Raw genomic sequence first — 17,211 nt, 5'->3', positions numbered from 1 at the left:
TGTATACAAAGACTAGCCCTGGTAACTATTAAGGAGATTGAATTTGTAATTAAAAAACTCCCAAAAAAGCAATCTCCAGGCCCAGATGGTTTCACTAAGGAATTCTGCCAAAGGTTCAAAGAAGAATTAACACCAATTTCACATAATCTCTTCCAGAAAATTAAAGGGGACACTTCCCTGTTAATTTTACGGAACTATGACCTTGATACCAAAACCAGATAAAGATGGTAAAAAGAAAACAAGCTACACCCCATATCCCTCATGAACACATGCAAAAATCCTTAACAAAATATTACAAAGTAGAATTCAACAATATATAAAGTGAATTATACACCATGACAAGTGGGGTTTACTCCAGGGACCCAAGACTGGTTCAGTATTCAAAAATTAATCTGGCCGGGCGCGGTGGCTCACGCTTGTAATCCCAGCACTTTGGGAGGCCGAGGCGAGTGGATCACGAGGTCAGGAGATCGAGACCACGGTGAAACCCCGTCTCTACTAAAAATACAAAAAATTGGCTGGGCGTGGTGGCGGGCACCTGTAGTCCCAGCTACTGGGGAGGCTGAGGCAGGAGAATGGCGTGAACCCGGGAGGCGGAGCTTGCAGTGAGCCGAGATTGCAACACTGCACTCCAGCCTGGGCGACAGAGCAAGACTCCGTCTCAAAAAAAAAAAATTAATCAATTGTCCACCATATTAAACAGGCTGTTGTAGGCAGAATAATGGTCTCTTAAAGATATCCACACCCTAATTCCCAGAATCTGTGAATATGTTAGGATATGTGGCAAAGGGGTTTGAAGATTAAAGATAGACGCCAGACACAGTGGTACACACCTGTAACCCCAGCACTTTGGGAGGCCTAGACTGGAGCATCGCTTGAGCCCAGGAGTTCAAGACCAGCCTGAGGGCCGGGCGCGGTGGGCTCACGCCTGTAATCCCAGCACTTTGGGAGGTCGAGGCAGGCGGATCACAAGGTCAGGAGATCAAGACCATCTTGGCTAACACAGTGAAACCCTGTCTCTACTAAAAAAAATACAAAAAATTAGCTGGGCGTGGTGGCATGTGCCTGTAATCCCAGCTACTCGGGAGGCTGAGGCAGGAGAATTGCTTGAACCCAGGAGGCTGAGGTTGCAGTGAGCCGAGATGGTTCCACTGCACTCCAGCCTGGGTGACAGAGCAAGACTCCGTCTCAAAAAAAAAAAAAAAAAGAAAGAAAGAAAGAAAGAAAAAAGACCAGCCTGGGCAACAAAGCAAGAACCTGTCTCTACTAAGTGAAAAAATTAGCCGGGCGTGGTGGCATGCAACTGTAGTACCACCCACTCTGGAGGCTGAGGCTGGAGGATCGCTTGAGCCTGGAAGGTCAAGGCTACAGAGAGTCACGATCGCCCCACTGTACTCCAGCCTAGGCAACATAGTGAGAACTCATCCTTAAAAAAGGAAAATAAATTAGCTGGGTGTGGTGGTGCCCGCCTATAGTCCCAACTCTTCGGGTGGCTGAGGCAGGAGGACCGCTTGAGATTGGGAGGTCAGGGCTGCAGTGAACTGATCGTGCCACTGCACTCCAGCATCGACAACAGAATGAGACACCGTCTAAAAAAGAAAAATTGCAGATGAAATTAAAGTTGCTAGTCGGCTGACTTTAAAATAGGGAGAGTATCACTGATTATCCAGGTGGGCCCAATGTGATCATTAGGGTCCATCAAAGTGAGAGAAAGGGCCAGGTGCGGTGGCTCGTGCCTGTAATCTCAGCACTTTGGGAGGCTGAGGCAGGCAGAAAACTTGGGGTCAGGAGTTTGAGATCAACCTGGGCCAACATGGTGAAACCTTGTCTCTACTACAAATACAAAAATTAGCCAGGCGTGGTGGCGGTCACCTGCAATCCAAGCTAGTCAGAAGACGGAGCTTGGACTCAGTCTCTGAACCCAGGAAGCAGCTCAGTCTCTTGAACCCGGGAGGCAGAGGTCGCAGTGAGCCAAGATCATACCACTGCACTCCAGCCTGGGCAACAGAGTGAAACTCTGTCTCAAAGTAGGAAAAATAAATAAATAAATAAATAAATAAATGAAGAGACAGACCACTTCTCCGTCTTTGCAGATATAGCCAAGATTATTCTCCCATTCAAGTAGACTCACACATTCTCTCTGTTCTCAGTTCCACACCGGAGAGGAGGGGATTTCCCTAGGATCACTGGACCTGCTGGGCTCAGCCTCTGCCCAGCCCTGGCAGGGGAGGGAGTTGACGGGCTGACAGAGGAAACTCCCCTGGAACCTGTTTCTCAGCTTCCTGGCCCGGCTGGGGCACCCACTGGAAAGAGAGGCCAGGCGGAAGACCCTGGCCCCGTCATGGCCTCTGCCTTGAGGCCACCCCGTGTCCCCAAGCCTAAGGGTGTCCTACCTTCACACTACTATGAGAGCTTTCTAGAGAAGAAGGGGCCCTCTGACCGGGTAAGGTGGGGAGGCGGGGGCTGGCCCTGCTGGGCCACCGTGGGGAGCTGTGGCACCTCTCTGAGTCCCAGTCTCCCCACTCGCCAAGGTGGGCGGGGTGGGTGCTGGATGGGGCGGGACACATGCTGGGGTGCTGGGGTGGGTTCTGGCCATCTGCCTCTCTGTGCGTCTATCTCTGTCTCCATGTGTCTTTGAATTTGGTTTCTTTTTCTCTTTCTCTCTCCCTGGCCCCGTCTGTCTCTCGCGACGTCTGTCTCAGTCTCTCTTTTTGTCTCAATCTTTGCTTTTGTCTCTCGTTCACTCTCTTGAATACAAACAAGATCAGGGACTTCCTCCAGGAAACAGGGAGTCCTCTGACTCCCGAGCTTCCTCCCCCTCCCAGCCCAGGACAAACTCCGTGAACCTCAGCTGCTGGGGTGAAGGCCAGGACAGGTGACATGTGAGGACAGTAAGAACTAGTGGGGGCCACATTCCACAGGACAGATAGTTGCCATGCACAGTGCGTGCATGTGTGTGTGTGTGCTTATGTCTTCCTCAGAATAAAGTCCCAGCCCCTCCGTTCCCCGTGAGGCCCTATCTCTCCCTCCCCATGCCACATATTTATTTTCTTTCTTTCTTTTTGTTAGAGACAGAGTTGCTCTGTCACCCAGGTACTCTGGAGGCTGAGGCAGGAGAATCGCTTGAACCTGGGAGGCAGAGGTTGAAGTGAGCCAAGATCGTGCCACTGCACTCCAGGCTGGCAACAGAGCGAGACTCCGTCTCAAAAAAAAAAAAAAAAAAAAAAAGATGGAGTCTTGCTATGTTGTCCAGGCTGGTCTCAAACTCCTGGCCTTAAGCAATCCTCTTGCCTCAGCCCCCCAAAGTGCTGGGATTAGAGGTGTGAGCCACCGCACCTGCCTCATTTTCTGATACAGATCAAAATAAACACCCCCAGCTCCTCCCTGCTCATGTCCCCACCTCTGCCCCGAGGTTCCCTTACCTGTAGTGGAGTGGACTTTCCTTCTACCTCCATGAATCCAAATCCTCCCCAACCAACAAACCCTTTGGAGGCAGTAGATCACTGCGGTTAAGAAAGATAATGGGGGAGGCCGGGCGCGGTGGCTCACGCCTGTAATCCCAGCACTTTGGGAGGCCGAGGCGGGCGGATCACCTGAGGTCAGGAGTTCAAGACCAACCTGGCCAACATGGTGAAACCTCATCTTTACTAAAAAAATACAAAAATTAGCCGGGCGTGGTGCCAGGTGCCTTAATCCCAGCTACTTGGAAGGCAGAGGCAGGAGAATCGTTTGAACCTGAGAGGCGGAGGTTGCAGTGAGTCGAGATCAAGCCATTGCACTCAAACCTGGGGGACAAGAGCGAGACTTCTCTCAAAACAAAAAAAAGAAAGCTAATGGGGGCCGGGTGTAGTGGCTCACGCCTGTAATCCAATAGTTTGGGAGGCAGGGCAGGCAGATCACTTGAGGTCAGGGGTTCAAGACCAGCCTGGCCACATGGTGAAACCCCATCTCTACTAAAAATACAAAAATTAGCTGGGTGTGGTGGTGTGCACCTGTAATCCCAGCTATTTGGGAGGCTGAGAGGCAGGAGAATCGCTTGAACCCAGGAGTGGGGGGCGGTTGCAGTGAGCTGAGATGGTGCCACTGCACTTCTGCCTGGATGACAGAGTGAGACTCTGTCTCAAAAAAAAAAAAAAAAAAAAAAAAAAAAGCCAGGTACAATGGCTCACATCTGTAATCCCAACACTGTGGGAGGCCGAGGCCGGCGGATCACTTGAGGTCAGGAGTTAGAGACTAGCCTGGCCAACATATAGTGAAACCCCATCTCTACTAAAAAATACAAAAATTAGCTGGATGTGGTGGTGCGCACTTGTAGTTCCAGCTACTTGAGAAGCTGAGGCAGGAGAATCGCTTGAACTGGGAGTTGGAGGTTGCAGTGAGCCGAGATTGCATGACCGCACTCCAGCCTGGGCGACAGAGCAAGACTCTGTCTCTTAAAAACAAAACAAAACAAAAAATATTATGGGCCCAAATTCAGAAGACCCAGCCAGGTTCTAATCCCGGCTCCACACTTTCCTTACTCCCAGGCCTTATGCAAGTGACTTAATCTTTGAGCCTTAGTTTTCTGTCTTCTGAAATAGGGGAGTTAGGGCTGTAGTCACAGTTCACATGTTGAGGACTTGACTCAACGCAGGCCCCAGTGCTTCCCATGTGGAAAGTCACCTAATTCTCATGAGATCCTCCAGAGTTGGCACCATCATTATCACCATTTTACAGCTGGGGAAACAGACAAAGACAGCTCAAATAACTTGCCCAACAGCACATCATGGGTACATAATGAAGCAATATGGTGTTTAATCCTGTATTGCTCTAGTCCCAGTGCCTGGAGCAGGGCTGGCACATAAAAAGCCTTCAGTAAATGTTAGGTAAATGCATGTGTGTATCTGTGCGTGTGTCTACGGGTGGATGGGTAGATGGGGGGATGAGTGGAGGCTTGGTGAATAGATGCGGGCTTGATGGTGGCTGAAAGGATGTGTGGGTGGATGGATGAGTGCATATACAAGTGGGTGGATGGATGGATGGGTGAGTGGATGGATGGATGAGTGGGCAGATGGGTGGGTGGGTGGATGAGGGATGGATGAACAAGTGCATGGATGGATGACAGATGGGTGAATAGGTGGATGCATGATGGAGGAATGTATGGATGGATGAGTGGATGGATGTATGGATGGATGAACGGGCAGATGTGTGGGTGGGTGGATGGTGAATGGACGAATGCATGGATGGATGATGGGTGGATGAGTAGGTGGATGGATGATGGAGGGATGAGTGGATGGATGGATGATGGATGGGTGGATGGATGAGGGATGGATGGATGAGTAGGTGGATGGATGATGGAGGGATGCCTTGATAGATGAGTGGATGGATGTATGGATGGATAGATGAGTGGGTGGATGGATGAGTGAGTGGATGGATGATGGATGGTGGGTGGATGATGGAGGGATGGATGGATAGGTGGATGGATGGGTGGATGGATGGATGAGTGACTGGATGGATGAGTGGGTGGATGGATGATGGACGGTGAGTGGATGGATGGATGGATGATGGAGGGATGGATGGATGGGTGGATGGATGGATGAGTAGGTGGATGGATGATGGATGGTGGGTGGATGTATAGATGAATGGATAGATGATGGAGGGATGGATGGAGGGGTGGATGGATGGGTGGACAGATGGATGAGTGGGTGGATGGACGACTGGATGGATGGTGGGTGATGTATGTATTGATGAATGAGTGGATGGATGGATGATGAATGGCTCCATGATGGATAGATGGATGGATGGGGGTGATGGATGGATGGATGAATGGGTGGATGGTGGGTGGATGGATAGATAGATGAATGGATGAATGGATGGGTGAATGGTAGGTGGATGGATGAATGGGTGGGTGGGTGGATGAATAACTGGATGGATGGATGTGTGGATGGGTGAGTGGGTGGATGGATTGGTGGATGGATGGTGGGCAGATGGATGGATGGATGAATGGGTGAATGGATGGGTCAAGGGTAGGTGGATGGATGAATGGGTGGGTGGGCAGATGGACAGATGGATGATAGATAGATGGCTAGTGGGTAGCTGGATGATGGCAGATGAATGGGACACCATTAAACCAGTTAGTTAACTTACCCCTAGAGCCCCCATCTCTATAGATTGGCAGGGGTTGCTCTGAATCCCTCATCACATCAAGGTTCCGTCTGGTCCTTTCTCAGAAGAAAACAGACACCTAGAAGCTGGGCCATGGGTGGGGAGGATCTCCCTGAGAAGGCACATTTGATCAGAAACTCTAGGCAGGAGGTGATAAAGATCTGGGGGCAGCGTGGGGTGGAGAGCACAACCAGTGCAAAGGCCCCGAGACAGGGCTGAGTACCTGAGAGGCACTCAGCTTGGCCAGCTCACCTCTTCTTTCTGCACCTCTGGTCCCTAGGATTACAAGAAGTTCTGGGCAGGCCTCCAGGGTCTCACCATTTATTTCTACAATAGCAATCGGGACTTCCAGGTAAGGATGGGAATGGAGGCTCCAGAGCAGGCCTCCCCTTGACCCCAGAGACCAAGCAGACAATGTGGATGGTGTGGTCAAGGTGGCTGCTACATCATCCAGGGGGCCTGGAGGCCAAGGAACTGGTGCCCAGACCCCCTGCTTCTATGCCCCCAGCACGTGGAGAAACTCAACCTGGGAGCGTTTGAGAAACTCACAGATGAGATTCCCTGGGGAAGCTCACATGACCCTGGCACCCACTTCAGCCTGATTCTCCGGAATCAGGAGATCAAGTTCAAGGTAGGTCCCTTGCTGGAGGGGTGCGGAGGGGCGGTGCTGGCAGAAGATGCTCAAATGCTCCTACCCTCCATTGTGCCAACCACGAAGGGGCAGGTAGTACAGGGCCCTGTGGGTCCTGGGTAAGACTTGGGTCTTGACCCCAAAGGAGCTGGGTGCTATGGGAGGGTTTATTTTATTTTATTATCTTTTTTTTGAGACCAAGTCTCGCCCTGTCACCCAGACTGGAGTGCAATGGCACGATCTTGGCTCACTCTAACCTCTGCCTCCCAGGTTCAAGTGATTCTCCTGCCTCAGCGTCCCGAGTAGCTGGGATTACAGGCGTGTGCCACCACTCCTGGCTATATTTTTTGAATCTTTAGTAGAGACGGGGTTTCACCATGTTCACCATGCTGGTCTCGAACTCCTGACCTCAGGTGATCCACCCACCTTGGCTTCCCAAACTGCTGGAATTATAGGCGTGAGCCACTGCGCCCAGCCGAGGGTTTATTTTTTGTTATTTATTTATTTATTTATTTATTTATTTTTGAGGCGGAGTCTCACTCTGTCGCCCAGGCTGGAGTGCAGTGGTGCAATCTCGGCTCACTGCAAGCTCCGCCTCCTGGGTTCACGCCATTCTCCTGCCTCAGTCTCTACGAGTAGCTGGGACTACAGGCGTCCGCCACCACGCCCGGCTAATTTTTTGTATTTTTAGTAGAGACGGGGTTTCACCGTGGTCTCGATTTCCTGACCTCGTGATCCGCCCGCCTCGGCCTCCCAAAGTGCTGGGATTACAAGCGTGAGCCACCGCGCCCGGCCTTGTTTTTTATTTTTTTGAGACAGTTTCGCTCTTATCGCCCAGGCTGGAGTGCAGTGGTGCAATCTTGGCTCAATACAACCTCTGCCTCCCGGGTTTAAGTGAGTCTCCTGTCTCAGCCTCCTGAGTAGCTGGGATTACAGGCGTGTGCCACCACGTGCGGCTAATTTTTGTATTTTTTGGTAGAGACGGGGTTTCACCATGTTGGCCAGGCTGGTCTCGAACTCCTGACCTCAAGTGATCCGCCCACCTCAGCCTCCCAAAGTGCTGGGATTACAGGTGTGAGTCACGGTGGCTGGCCTATGGGAGGGTTTAGAGCATGAGAGGTCTGGGAACTGATCTATGTTTTTCTATTATGTTATTTATTATTTTATTTTGAGACAGGGTCTTGCTCGTTGCCCAGGCTGGAGTGCAGTAGTGAGATCATAGCTCACTGCAGCCTCAACCTCTCAGGCTCAAGCGATCCTCCTACCTCAGCCAAGCACATGCCACTATGCCTGGCTAATATTTTATTTTTTGTAGAGACAGGGGGCTCGCTATGTTACCCAGTCTGGTCTTGAACCCCTAGGCTCAAGTGATCCTCCCACCTCGACCTCCCAAAGTGCTGGGATTACAGGCGTGAGCCACTGCATCCAGCCTGATCTGTGTTTTTCAAATGTTGATATAATAACATCAAAAATCATAATATCAGCCAGGCATGGTGGCTCACGCCTGTAATCTGAGCACTTTGGGACGCCAAGGCAGAAGGATAGCTTGAGCCCAGGAATTCAAGACCAGCCTGGCAACAAAGCGAGACCCTCATGTCTAAGAGAAAAAAAAAAAAAAAAAAAAAAGGCTGGGCGAGGTGGTGCACGCCTGTAGTCCCAGCTACTCAGGAGGCTGAGGCAGGAGAATCGCTTGAACCTGGGAGGTGGAGATTGCAGTGAGCTGAGATTGCGCCACTGTACTCTAGCCTGGGTGACAGAAGAATGAGACTCCGTCTCAAAAAAAAAAAAAAAAGAAGAAGAAAAAGAAAAAAGCCCTTGAAGCAGGGACTCTTCCCTACTCATTGATGAGTAGACTGAGGCTCGCTGAAATGGATTCTTTCCTTTCTTTTGTTCCCTAGGTAGAGACCTTGGAGTGCCGGGAAATGTGGAAAGGCTTCATCTTAACTGTGGTGGAGGTAAGAGTAGTGGCCCTCTGCGCCCTCTCTCCCATTCTCCAGATCTCCTCAAAAAGCCTCCTTTTTCTCTTTTTTTTTTTTTTTTTGAGCGGAGTCTCGCTCTGTCGCCCAGGCTGGAGTGCAGTGGTGCAATCTCGGCTCACTGCAAGCTCCGCCTCCCGGGTTCGCGCCATTCTCCTGCCTCAGCCTCTCCGAGTAGCTGGGACTACAGGCGCCCGCCACCACGCCCGGCTAAATTTTTTGTATTTTTAGTAGAGACGGGGTTTCACCGTGGTCTCGATCTCCTGACCTCGTGATCCGCCCGCCTCGGCCTCCCAAAGTGCTGGGATTACAAGCGTGAGCCACCGCGCCCGGCCCTTCTCTCTTTTTTTTTTTTTTTGAGACAGAGTCTCGCTCTGTCGCCCAGGCTGGAGTGCAGTGGCGGGATCCCCGCTCACTGCAAGCTCCGCCTCCTGGGTTCACGCCATTCTCCTGCTTCAGCCTCTGGAGTAGCTGGGATTACAGATGCCCGCCACCACGCCCGGCTAATTTTTTTGTATTTTCAGTACAGACGGGGTTTCACTGTGTTATCCAGGATGGTCTCTTGTCTCCTGACCTCGTGATCTGCCCACCTCGGCCTCCCAAAGTGTTGGGATTATAGGCGTGAGTCACCGCGCCCAGCCAAAATTTTATTTTATTTTTTTGAGACTAAGTCTCACTGTTGCCCAGGCTGGAGTGCAATGGTGCGATCTCAGCTCACTGCAACCTCTGCCTCCCCAGTTCAAGCAATTCTTGTGCCTCAGCCTCCCGAGTAGCTGGGATTACAGGCGTCCGCCACCACGCCTGGCTAATTTTTGTATTTTTAGTATACATGGGGTTTCACCCTGTTGGCCAGGCTGGCCTCGAACCCCTGACCTTGAGTCATCCGCCCGCCCTGGCCACCCAAAGTGCTGGGATTACAGGCATGAGCCACAGCGACCAGCTGTATTTCTTATTTTACTTTTTTGAGACAGGGTCTCTGTTGCCCAGGCTAGACTGCAGTGGTGTGATCATAGCTCACTGCAGCCTCCAATTCCCAGGCTCAAGCAGTCCTCCTGCCTCAGCCTCCCAAGTAGCTGGGACTGCAGACACACACTACCACATCTGACTAATTTAAAAATTTTTTTGTAGAGCAGGGTCTCACTATGTTGCCCAGGCTGGTCTGCAACTTCTGTGCTCAAGCAATCCACCTTCCTTGGCCTCCCAAAGTGATGGAATTATAGATGTGAGCCACCATGCCCGGCCACAGAGTGCTAAATTTTTAAAAATTAGCTGACATCGGCCAGGCGTGGTGGCTCATGCCTGTAATCCCAGCACTTTGGGAGGCCGAGGCTGGCGGATCACGAGGTCAGGAGAACAAGACCATCCTGGCCAACACTGTGAAACCCCGTCTCTACTAAAAATACAAAAATTAGCTGGGTGTGGTGGTGGGCGCCTGTAATCCCAGCTACTCGGGAGGCTGAGGCAGGAGAATCGCTTGAACCCAGGAGTCGGAGGTTGCAGTGAGCCAAGATCGCCCTGCACTCCAGCTTGGTGACAGAACTAAACTATCTCAAAAAAAAAAAAAAAAAAAAAATGGCTGACATCATTTATCAACCGGGAATTTTAGTCCACCTTCCTGATTTCCCTCTGATTTACCTGTTTCCTGCCTCACTCTGGCAGGCCATTGAGTTTGAGACCTGCCTGGCCCCTGCAGACTTTAGTTTGAAACCCTAGATTCCAGCATCTACTCTTTTTTTTTTTTTTGGTGGGGTGAGGGAGCGGGGAACCGAGCCTCACTCTGTCTCCCAGGCTGAAGTGCAATGGCGTGATCTCAGCTCACTGCAGCCTCCGCCTTCCCAGGTTCAAGTGATTCTCCTGCCCCAGCCTCCCCAGTAGCTGGGATTACAGGTGTCTGCCACCACGCCTGGCTAATTTTTTGTATTTTTAGTACAAACGGGGTTTCGCCATGTTGCCCAGATTGGTCTTGAACTCCTGACCTCAGGTGATCTGCCCGCCTCGGCCTCCCAGTGCTGGAATTACAGGCGTGAGCCACCACGCCTGGCCAGAGCATCTACTCTCACTCAACACTCCTCTGCAACCCTCTCGAAGACCTCTTTGCCCCCTAAGGTGTCAGAGTTCACTGCTCTGAGCTCTGGCCTGTTTGCCACTCTGTGACTTGGGCACAGCCGTCCATTCCCGGTCGGCCGGGTGCAGTCACTGTCCATCCATCGCCCCTCAGCTCCGTGTCCCGACCGACTTGACCCTGCTTCCTGGGCACCTATACATGATGTCTGAAGTCTTGGCCAAAGAGGAGGCGCGCCGTGCACTGGAGACACCCTCGTGAGTGTCCCGCCTGTCCCGAGGGGCTGCAGGATGGGGACGGGAGGTGGGTGTGTAGCTGAGGGTGGGCGGTGAGCTGGGTCCCCTGGAGTTGGGTCTTGGATTTTGCATGAGGACTGCATTGGGGCTGGGGGTTGGGGGAGGGGGAGGGGGGAGTTATGGCCCATGCTGGGAGGCAGGGCAGGATCTCCAGGAGCGGGTCTAGGGACCTAGAGGTCTGGAAGGGTCTTCAGAGGCGGGGCCTAGGCCTGAGGAGTGGGGACAGGGTCTGGGGGTGGTCAGTCTAGGTGTCTAGAAGGTGATGCCTCGTCTCCAGGGAGGGGTTATCTGTCGGAGAGGGTAGCCGGGACCCTAGAGGCGGGGCCTGGATGGTGGGCGGAGCATCGTCTTTGTGGGCGGTTCTTGGTGATTAGGGAGGCGGGCAGGGCCTCCAGGGTAAGGTCTAGATGTTTGGAGGGCGGGACAGGATCTCCGGGGGAGGCTCTAGGTGCTTACAAGGCAGGGCTGGGTCTCCCTTAGGGGTTGGAGCTGCATCTCTGGGGCCAGAATTAAGAGCCTGGCTGGCCGCGGTGGCTCGCGCCTGTCATCTCAGCGTTCTGGGAGGTCGAGGTGGGAGGATTGTTTTTACCCAGTTCAAGACCCAGCCTGGGCAACATAGCGAGACCCCATCTCTAAAGAAAAAAAAACAAAAAACCCGGCCAGATGCAGTGGCTCACGCCTGTAATCCCAGCACCTTGGGAGGCCGAGGCGGGCGGATCACCTGAAGTAGGGAGTTCGAGATCAGCCTGACCAACATGGAGAAATCCCGTCTCTACTAAATATACAAAAATTAGCCGGGCCTGGTGGCGCATGCCTGTAATCCCAGCTACTCAGGAGGCTGAGGAAGGAGAATCGCTTGAACCTGGGAGGTGGAGGTTGCGGTGAGCCGAGATCGCGCCATTGCACTCCAGCCTGGGCAACAAGAGCGAAACCCTGTCTCAAAAAAAAAAAAACCCACAAAAGCTAAAAGCCTGGAAGGCAGGACTGGGTCTCCGTGGGAGGGGCCTGGGTCTGGAGAGCAGGGCAGGGTCTCCTGGGCCTAGGGGATGGGGACGGGGCTGGGTCTCAGAGGAGGCGGGGTTTACGTGCGAAGAGCGGACTTGGTCTCCGGGGTCCCGAGTGGGTGACGCGGCCCGCCACAGGTGCTTCCTGAAGGTGAGTCGGCTGGAGGCACAACTGCTCCTGGAGCGCTACCCTGAATGCGGGAACCTGCTGCTGCGGCCCAGCGGGGACGGCGCTGACGGCGTGTCGGTCACCACGCGGCAGATGCACAATGGGTGCGCATGCGCGTCTCGGGAGCCCTGAGTGGGAGGAGGGTGGGAGGAGGGTGGAAGGAGGGTGGGCGCGGGGGCGTGGTCAGAAGCAGGGGCGGAGCCCGACCCGCTAGTGGGTAGCCCAGGGGACGGAGCCAGAGCCGAGAGGGGCGTCTGGGGACGGAGTCAGAGCTGAGCTGGGCGGATTGGGGGAGGAGTCAGAGCTGGGCTGGGCGGATTGGGGGAGGAGTCAGAGCTGGGCTGGGCGGGCTGAGGGGGGTGGAGTCAGAGCTGAGCAGCGTACACTGACGGCGGAGTCAGAGCAAAGCTGGGCGTGTTGGGGGCGGAGTCAGAGCTGGGGTGGGCGGGCTGGAGGGGGTGGAGTCAAAGCCAGGCAGGGGAGAATGGGGGCGGAGTCAGAACTGGGCTGGGAGGGCTGGGGGCGGGATCAGAGCTCCGGGGTCGTGGAATCCTGAGGCTGGCCTTGTCCCAGGTATGGGGTTTAATGCTTGGGGAAGAAGGTAGAGCCCAGGCCGACTCCTTTGCAGGAAGAGCCAGGTCTTGGCTTAGGAGCTGGGACTCCCTGTAGGTGGAGTCAGACTCCTGGGTTAGGGTCGGCTCCTAGGGAACGTCAGGTACGCAGGGGCCAGGTCTGGGCCACTGGAGGGGATGAAGTCAAATCCAGGGATGGGAATGGGCTCTTTAGGCAGAGTCAGGATCTATGGGGGGAGTCATGGCCGTGATCCTTTTTGGAAGTTGAGTAGGGCTATGGAGGCGGAGCCACCCTGGGGACGGAGTCAGAGCCTTTTGCCAAATTCTCAAGCCCAGTCCAGGGTTGGGCAAGGCGATGTAGAAGGTGGAGTCAGGGCCTGGGGTGGAGCCATTACAGGGGACCGGGCCTAGCTGGGGCGGGGTCTTCAGGGCCTGGTTCTCCCTAGGCGCGGTGTCAGAATTAGGGGCTGACCTTTCCTAGAGTGTTGTCAGTCTGGCCTGGTCCCTCCCTGGAGGTGGTGCCAAGACTAGAGGTGGGGTCTTCTATGGGGGTGGGTCGGTCGGGCCTGGTCCCCGCTGGAAGCAGTGCTGGGATCGGACAGTCACTGCTCCGGGAGGACAGGGTGGCTTAGGTCCTTTATGGGGTGGAATCAGTCAGTGGCGGGGCCTTCTGTCGGGGCGGAGCCAGTATGGACCTGTTTCTACTGGGGGCGGAGCCTGGAGTTGGGGCGGGGCCTTCCCTGGGGGGCGGTCTGGGAGCCTGGGCTGAGCCACTCACTCGCTTTCTCCTGGTGCAGGACGCACGTGGTCCGGCATTACAAGGTGAAGCGGGAGGGCCCCAAGTACGTGATCGATGTGGAAGAGCCGGTGAGCGTTGGGCCAGAGTCCCTAGAAGTGCCTTTGTGGGGTCCGCGTCCCTTCTCCAGCAGCCTGACCGCTCCCCCATCTGCCCCCAGTTCTCTTGCACCTCCCTGGACGCCGTGGTCAACTATTTCGTGTCGCACACTAAAAAGGCGCTGGTGCCATTCCTGTTGGACGAGGACTACGAGAAGGTGCTAGGTGGGTGCGCCTTCGGGGAGTTCGGGGGCCCAGTCCTCAACTCTCCTGCCCCCGCTCGGACGGACCGGGCCGCCCCTGGCCGCTGCGCTTCCTCCAGGCCGCCCTCTCTGTTCCAGGCTACGTGGAAGCCGATGAGGAGAATGGCGAGAGTGTGTGGGTGGCGCCCTCCGCCCCGGGCCCAGGTGACACCCCCTTCCCGCGGGCCGAGGTGGGAGGGATCGAGGACCCCCGCATTCAGCCACGCCCCCTCAGTCAGCTTGGTGGCTGCACCTCTTGTATCTGATGTTGTTCCCAAAGTTGCAGGGACAGAAATGACTCAGACCCTGCCGTCAGGGTGTGTGTGGGGGGAGGGGGAGGGGGTCCCAGCTTGGGACAGAGCTAAACACAGACACTCTCATCCTGTAGGGTTGAATTTGGGGTGGAAGAAAAACCTGGGCTCGGGGGAGGCGCCTAGAGTTTGGGGAGAAGATGGGGGCAGAGCAGGGAAAGCTTCCCAGAAGAGTGGCTCTTTGCAGATGGTCCCAAAGGATCTTCTTAGGTAGAAATGGGCATTGAGGGGTCAGAGGGTACACCCGGACAAGCAGTAGCCCCCCAGGGACCGGGAATCCGGGTGGGTGTTGGGAAAGAGGTGGAAATCGGTCCTGTTTATGGAGTGGGAGAAGGAGGCAGAGAACACACTAGAAAGGAACGTAGCGTGGGTTGTCTGGTCTTCCCTGGGCTGGGCGTATGCAAGGACCCCCAAGTGCCACATCCACACACCCATCACACATGCATGATCCATGAACTGTGGCCACCTGCCTAGCCAGAAGGTGACACACACTTGTGTGGGCACAACAGATCCACACATGCATAAATACACGTGTCCCCCAATTCCAGTCACATACACACGCTATGTAGCACAGATACACCTGTCTCATGCCACAATCACATGTGTACACATAAATGCTGACGCATCCATGCACAGGCACAAAATCGGACATGTATAGATAAATGGGCAAAACGCACTCATGTAGACAAGGACTAAAGCAGCTACCTCAGTGGGCATGCAGAGTCACACACGTATACACACAACAGGCATGTGTGTACAAACCTTGCACTTTGATTTAACTTATCCAGATTCAGTTAGTGTACATGTGTATGCCACACAAAGACATACAGACTTTTTTTGTTTTTTTGAGACGGAGTCTCGCTCTGTCACCCAGGCTGGAGTGCAGTGGCGCAATCTCGGCTCACTGCAACCTCTCCCTCCCAAGTTCAAGCGATTCTCCTGCCTCAGCCCCGAGTAGCAGCGATTACAGGAGCTAGCCACCACGCCAAGCTAATTTTCGTATTTTTAGTAGAGACGGGGTTTCACCATATTGGCCAGGCTGGTCTTGAACCCCTGACCTCAGGTGATCCGCCCACCCCGGCCTCCCAAAGTGCTGGGATTACAGGCGTGAGCCACCGCGCCTGGTCCAGACAGACAGACTTATACATGGGCACACACACAGACACACAGGGACACATGCCTGTCTCTCGGCATGCACACAGACCACCCCCCCCACCACCTGCAAGGTGCCCCTGTATGACGTGGGTCTTGACAGTGACCACCTTTCCCCATCAGGTCCTGCACCCTGCACAGGTGGCCCCAAGCTGCTGCCACCTGCGTCTGTGCCTGTGTCCAGCCAGGACAAGCTGCCCCTGTTACCCCCACTGCCCCCACTACCGAACCAGGAAGAGAACTACGTGACCCCCATTGGAGATGCCCCAGCTGTTGACTATGAGAACCAAGACGGTGGGTGGCAAACAGAGCTGCTGAGAGCTGGGGGTTGGGGAAGCAGGTTAACAGCTGATGTGACACGTTACACTTTTGTCCACGCAGTGGCTTCCTCTAGTCAGCCAGTCATCCTGAAGCCAAAGAAGTTGCCAAAGCCTCCTGCAAAGCTTCCAAAGCCACCCGTTGGACTCAAGCCAGGTTGGGGTCTCCCCCAAATCCCATCCTCATCTGATGGCAGGCCAGCCTCAGCCCTCATCTTTTTTTATTTTTTATTTTTTTTTGAGATGGAGTCTCACTCTGTCGCCCAGGCTGGAGTATAGTGGCGCAATCTCGGCTCACTGCAAGCTCTGCCTCCTGGGTTCACGCCATTCTCTTGCCTCAGCCTCCCCAGTAGCTGGGACTACAGGCGCCTGCCACCATGCCCAGCTAATTTTTTTTTCTTGTATTTTTAGTAGAGACAGGGTTTCACCATGGATGGTCTCAATCTCCTGACCTCGTGATCTGCCAGCCTCGGCCTCCCAAAGTGCTGGGATTACAGGCGTGAGCCACCACGCCTGGCTTATCTGTCTTTATTGTTTGAGATGGAGTCTCACTCTGTTGCCCAGGCAGTGGCGCAATCTCGGCTCACTGCAACCTCTGTCTACCGGGTTCAAGTGATTCTCCTGCCTCAGCTTCCCAAGTAGCTGGGATTACAGGCACCTGCCACCACGTCCATCTAATTTTTGTATTTTTAGTAGAGAAGGGGTTTCACCATGTTGCCCAGGCTGGTCTTGAACTCCTGACCTCAAGTGATCCACCCACCTCAGCCTCCCAAAGTGCTGGGATTACTGGCGTAAGCCACCACACACCTGGCCTCATCTGTCTTCTCTTCCAGAGCCCAAAGTCTTTAATGATGGCTTGGCCAGGAAGCTGCCAGTCAGTTCAGCCCAGCCTCTCTTCCCCACAGCCGGTAAGGGGTCTGCAGGGTCAGTGCGGGGGGGGCTTCCCAGGTGTGTGACTGTGCAGTCACACAGGGCCCCACACTCTGAAGCACCCTGCCTTTTAAGGTTCTGCTGTTTCTGTCTTGAAATTCCTAATGCCTTCGAGCACACTGTCATGTTGCATGGGGCCCTGCACATCTGTAGCTGGTCCTGGGTGGCTGTCAGGGCCCTGGGCATGGACTGGGGATCCCTGAGCCAGCTGCAGCTCCCAGTCCTGAACCCCCAGGGCTGGCAGACATGACGGCAGAGCTACAGAAGAAGCTGGAGAAGAGGCGGGCACTGGAGCACTGATTCGGACATGCCAGGGACCAGCGGGCCAGTCCTGGGGCATGGCCCAGCAGCCAGATTCTTTTTCCCAGGATTAAAACTCTGACCCCAGGACCCATGTGTCTGGCTTGGCCTGGGGGATTAGGGGACAAGGGGTCCGTCAGATGTCTGCCTGCGGATGGCCCCATTTACTCCCAGTGACCCTCAGCTCAGTGAAATCTACCACCATATCCTGTAAGAAAAGCCCATTTTACAGCTGGGAAGGCTGAGTTCCCGGTGCCACACCCAGGCCCAA

General features: G+C 54.2%; 1 protein-coding gene across 8 annotated transcripts; it reads left to right on the top strand.

The window, feature by feature from the left end:
• The first annotated feature begins 1,978 nt into the window (after positions 1-1,978).
• On the top strand, positions 1,979-17,030 carry STAP2 (signal transducing adaptor family member 2). Of its 8 annotated transcripts, XM_055250462.2 has the most exons (13): positions 1,980-2,443; positions 6,425-6,496; positions 6,653-6,775; positions 8,674-8,730; positions 10,970-11,070; positions 12,252-12,386; positions 13,652-13,721; positions 13,811-13,913; positions 14,030-14,095; positions 15,517-15,687; positions 15,775-15,867; positions 16,544-16,618; positions 16,876-17,030. In XM_055250462.2, exons 1-13 carry the CDS (start codon positions 2,342-2,344, stop codon positions 16,938-16,940), a joined length of 1,233 nt encoding a protein of 410 aa, XP_055106437.1. In that variant the 5' UTR covers positions 1,980-2,341; the 3' UTR covers positions 16,941-17,030. The 8 variants fall into 8 exon arrangements, with proteins under 8 accessions (XP_055106438.1, XP_063476875.1, XP_063476876.1 ...); XM_055250463.2 differs by lacking the exon at positions 14,030-14,095 and having other exon boundaries at positions 1,979-2,443; XM_063620805.1 differs by having other exon boundaries at positions 1,979-2,443; positions 16,544-17,030.
• Positions 17,031-17,211: the final 181 nt, after the last annotated feature.

Source organism: Symphalangus syndactylus, chromosome 17 (assembly GCF_028878055.3).
Source record: "Symphalangus syndactylus isolate Jambi chromosome 17, NHGRI_mSymSyn1-v2.1_pri, whole genome shotgun sequence".
NCBI lineage: Eukaryota > Metazoa > Chordata > Mammalia > Primates > Hylobatidae > Symphalangus > Symphalangus syndactylus.
The sequence above is the reverse complement of the archived record's forward strand: the minus strand, read 5'-3'. Positions and strand labels throughout refer to the sequence as shown.

What these genes read in the sequence shown, in the direction of transcription:
- STAP2 (XM_063620805.1), top strand. Translation starts at nt 2,342, where the DNA reads ATGGCCTCTGCCTTGAGGCCACCCCGTGTCCCCAAGCCTAAGGGTGTC. An exon ending in ATCAGGAGATCAAGTTCAAG is followed by an intron (nt 6,776 to 8,673) that starts GTAGGTCCCTTG and finishes TTTGTTCCCTAG; the next exon opens with GTAGAGACCTTGGAGTGCCG. An exon ending in ACCCGTTGGACTCAAGCCAG is followed by an intron (nt 15,868 to 16,543) that starts GTTGGGGTCTCC and finishes CTTCTCTTCCAG; the next exon opens with AGCCCAAAGTCTTTAATGAT.